Source organism: Fukomys damarensis, unplaced genomic scaffold (assembly GCF_012274545.1).
Source record: "Fukomys damarensis isolate Sample0158 unplaced genomic scaffold, DMR_v1.0_HiC HiC_scaffold_33, whole genome shotgun sequence".
In the NCBI taxonomy this organism is placed as follows: Eukaryota; Metazoa; Chordata; class Mammalia; order Rodentia; family Bathyergidae; genus Fukomys; species Fukomys damarensis.
This window is the reverse complement of record NW_022900945.1, coordinates 55,089,877-55,094,313: the sequence shown is the minus strand read 5'-3', so window position 1 is coordinate 55,094,313 and position 4,437 is coordinate 55,089,877. Positions and strand designations below refer to the sequence as shown.

Genomic DNA, 4,437 nt, shown 5'->3' with positions numbered 1-4,437 from the left:
CTGCCGGAAGGTGGACAGGGGCTTAGAGCCCGCGGGGTGCATCCGCCAGGCGTCGGAGTAGCGGCTGTCCAGGGCGGCGTCGGGGCTCCCCGCCAGGAAGTCGTTCTCGTTGTTGTACTCCAGGATCTTGCCGGTGCGCACCGCGATGTGCGTCTCAATCTCCTCGCGCGCGCGCTCCACGTTGCCTGGGGCGCCCGTGATCTCAAACACCGGGTCGCGGTCCCGGAGCCCGCGGGGTGCATCCGCCAGGCGTCGGAGTAGCGGCTGTCCAGGGCGGCGTCGGGGCTCCCCGCCAGGAAGTCGTTCTCGTTGTTGTACTCCAGGATCTTGCCGGTGCGCACCGCGATGTGCGTCTCAATCTCCTCGCGCGCGCGCTCCACGTTGCCTGGGGCGCCCGTGATCTCAAACACCGGGTCGCGGTCCCGGCTGGGTGTGATGATGTACGTGTTGGTCTGCTGCTGGATGCGCTTTATGGTCGCGCCCTTGGGTCCCACCACCAGGCCCACCACGCGGTAGGGCACACGCACCCGGATAGTCACCTGCCCCGGGAGAGCGGGGGCCACGCCGAAGGCGGCGCCTGACTTGTTGCGGGAGGCGCGGATCATGGAGAAGTGCTCAGCTGCCGAGATGATTTCTCGCCGGGCCGTGGCCACGTCCTCTCGCCGCCCTGTCACCATGAACACAGGCTCCTCGCCCCGCACGGGCGTCTTGATGTAGGTGTTGGTCTTGGCCCTCAGAGCTTTAATCTTGCAGCCTGGGATTGGGCAGGGAAGGAGAGAGAAAGAAACTCATAGGACCAGCACGAGTGTGCTGGGATGAGTAAGCCCCTCCTGAGGAAACCCCTCAATGGGCCTAGGGAAACCTTAGCACCCACGCACCCCTCCACTCATATTCACCGCAGATTTCATGATGCAGTTTTCTTCACCAAGACCCTCCAGATTCATTCACGCCCCCAAATCCTCCCAGACCAGCTGCAAACCTCAAGTCCACTCACAAGCTCCTCCCCAGAGATCTGCTGTTCCGCAGTCTCTCCCGCTAGTCACAAACTTTCCAGTCCCCAGCACTCAGGACCACTCAGTCTACTGGCTCCACCCCCATTCACTAGACGCCTCCTGCTGATTGGGGACATCGACCTCTTTAGGCTCTGCGACCCCCCTTTGCCCAGCAGTCTATCTCCACCGGTGGTCAAACCGTAACAAGTCTGCAGCAAGGGGTGCAGCAAGGGGGCGGGAGGGGCGGTTTCAAAGAAGGAGTATGAAGAGAAAGCGAATCACGCGTGGAAGAGCGGCTCTGTACTGGCTCTGCCTCCCTGTCTCTTGGGGCAGGATGACAGCGAAGGGCTGGGGGCAGGGTGGGGTGACCGAGAGTGTTCCTGCCCCACGCCCTTGCTCGGAAGGAGTGGACTGTAGGCAGCAGGCTTCGAGAGGAAGCAAGGGAAAGAAGAGGCGAGACAAAGAGAGACAAAGAGGAAAAAGGGTAAAAAGAAAGTAAGGAGGCCGGGAAGAGCTGGGGTGACCTCAGGAAAAGCGAGGGACCTCCCCTCCTCCCCCACACTCACCTCACCTCTGCCCCAGCATCCCACAGCCTGAGACTCACACCTCCCTCAAAGCACACATGCCAAGCTGGGCACGGAGGCGCACGCCTGTAATCCCAGCACTCGGGAGGCTGAAGCAGGAGGATCACTGAGTTCGAGCCAGCCTGGGCTACACAGTGAGTTCCAGGTCAGTCTCAACTACGTAGTGAGACCCTGTCTCAGAAAAGAAAAAAGCACACACGCCACATGTGTGAGTTCACACATACGCACCGAGCTGCGATGTGGTGTGCCTCAATTTAAAGGATACTTGTATACACTGTTTTGTATACACTGTCACATGCCCCTCACACATGCACTCGAGGCCTGGGCTTCACTCACACACGCCCATCTTCCCCAGTACAAACTGTACATTCCTATACACACCCACAACTCTGCCTGTGCACACACACGCTCTCTCGCTCACAGGTCTCCAGCCCGGAGCTCTACGCCCTTCCTTGCTCCTACCACTCTACCTGCCCCAAACCAAGCGGGCCCAACCCTCCTACTGCAGGCCTGCTTGAGAGCACTCTTCTGAAAATTCTCTTTCCTCTAATCCACATGGTTTCTCCAGTCCAAGCAGATTGGGATGGGGGTTAGGGTGGCTTGGGAGGGAGCACATCTTCCAAAAATTCTCAGGATGGAGAATCTGCTCCACCCCTTTGTCTGCAGGTCTCTAGGCAGGGCAGTTCAGAGGTCCTACCTGTTATCAAGCCCACAGCATTGCTGCTTTAATTTGAGTAAAAGACTGTTGGATTTGTGAGGTTTAGAGGGATAGGAAGCGGTGAGGTCCCTTCTCCTGTCACTTCTAGTCCTGCGCCACCTAATGAGCCTCTGGGTTCCGGGGCTAAGTTCTGGGCCCAGCAATTTAAGTGAGAGCTCAGTCTTCTTAAGGGCTGTGGCTGGGGTGAAGGGGATAGGCCAGGGCATACGAACAGGGAGAAGGCAGCGCCTGCAGGCACAGGGCTGGGTTGGGCCTCTTTCTGGGGTCTGCGCCTCTGCACTACCATCTCCTGAAAGGGAGACCCACTGGGTGTCACCTTCCTAGAGGTCAAATAGAGGAGCCCTGACACTGCAGCAGGAAGCGGGAGGTCAGACAGGAGGAAGCACTTCCAAATACTCGGGAAGGCGGACCTTCTGCCAGCAGGCAAAATCCCCCTACTTTTACGAGGGACAGGCCTATCGGATGTGGAGGCAGATGAAGAAAGAACGACTCCATGTGATTCTGGGGCCTTCTAAAGCCACCCTTCCACCCACGAAAATATATTAGGGTCTCCACCCAATTCCAGGCTCTGGATCCCCAGTGTCTGATAACGTGAGGAAATCTAACTTTCTAAATAAGACACCTCAAGAGATGAGTGCCCCGGAGACGACGGTCAGGCAGGGGAGTGGCCTCTTCCCCTCCTCCATTCGCTCCACCTTCTCAACCCCTCAGCCCCCAGAGTCCCTACGGAGGAGGTGAGACGTGGAGTAGGGGCCCCCCATCCACCGCCCCTCGTCCAGCGCCGAGCCAGGCCTCCTCCCGCACTCCAGGCCGGAATGCAGCGCCTCTATTGTTCCCCACTGTGGGACAGCTCCTCCCCCGCTCCTCCCCCACCCCACACCTCCCAGCCCAGCCCCTTTGCAATTTCCAAATCCCGCCCCCACTTTGGGAAACTGGGAGAGGGTAGGGTCCCCAAGATCCCGTCTGCTTAGTTTGGACCCTTACCAACCAACACCCCCTACACAGGGACGCTGAGTTGAGGAGGGTGTGGTATCAGACACGCCAGACTGAAACGATTCTACACCCCCCCATCCCAACAAACAGCGACACACACCTTCCACCAAAGGTCCAGGTCCAGGTTTTTACCCCCCAGCACGCCCCCTTCTGCCCTGTCCCACTCCCTCAATCGGAGACCCCTCTCCAGGCCTCTGGCCCCAGGCCGAGGCCAGCCCAGAACAAAAGCCAGAGAAGGAGGAGGAGAGGTCCACGCAGGACTAGCACTTCCTTGAAGACACCCCTTCCAAAACCTCAGGGATCCTTCAACTTTGGGGTGTGGGAGACCAACCGGCCCCCTTCCCCCAGCCTGCCCCCTTCCGCCTCTCCCCCAGGCTGAGACCTTCCCCTGAGCCACACCCCCTTCCATTCCAACACTCAGCCCAACAAAGAGATAGGTACCCAGTCCGGCTTCCCGGGCCAGGTCTCCCCTAAAGTCCGCAACTCCAAGTGAGGGGGAGCCCCAGGGGTGCCCCCTCCCCTACCTATTAGCAGACACAGGAGTAGGGGCTTCTGAATAACTCTAGGCACATTCCCTAGTTTCTCTTGCCAGAAGTGGACGCCCCCTCCGGACAGCCTCCCAGGATTGAGGCTGATCCTCCTTCCCGTCCCTCTCCCACTGGAGAATATTTCTTTGTCTAAGGGCTGAGCCTTGCGGGAGGAAGAGTCTGGAAAACCGTCCCGGCTAGGGGTAACTCCTCCTTCCCGTCCCTCTCCCACTGGAGAATATTTCTTTGTCTAAGGGCTGAGCCTTGCGGGAGAAGAGTCTGGAAAACCGTCCCGGCTAGGGGTAAAGGGGAACTTTGTGGACTGGGAAATCGGGGTAGGGGGCGGGTCCCCCTTTGTGGGAAAGGGACAGAAACAGAGGCGGGCAGGGAGGGAAGAGATGAACTTTCCGCGCCGGGGACGAGTGGCCCCCCACTCCTGCCCTCTCCGTGGTCCGGGCGCTTACCTTGCCTGCCCACGATCTCGGCCACGTGCTCGGAGGTGGGCACAGGGACACACTCCGTGGTGTTGCTGCTGCCCTTCAGGCGCAGCTCGGCCTCTTTGTAGAGAGCGCAGAGCTTGGCGTCGCTCGCCCCTTTGGGGGCCGTGGGGGGCTGGGGCGTCT

The 4,437-nt window shown here is 59.6% G+C and overlaps 1 protein-coding gene across 1 annotated transcript in view; it reads right to left on the bottom strand.

The window, feature by feature from the left end:
• Mex3a (mex-3 RNA binding family member A) overlaps positions 1-4,437 on the bottom strand; it is a 7,193-nt gene that overhangs the window by 2,505 nt on the left and 251 nt on the right. Inside the window, 4 exon segments of the mRNA XM_033758085.1 lie at positions 5-185; positions 230-754; positions 4,279-4,433; positions 4,435-4,437. The exon segment at positions 4,435-4,437 is cut by the window's right edge and continues 251 nt beyond it. Of these exon segments, the coding sequence (XP_033613976.1) occupies positions 5-185; positions 230-754; positions 4,279-4,433; positions 4,435-4,437 (864 nt within the window).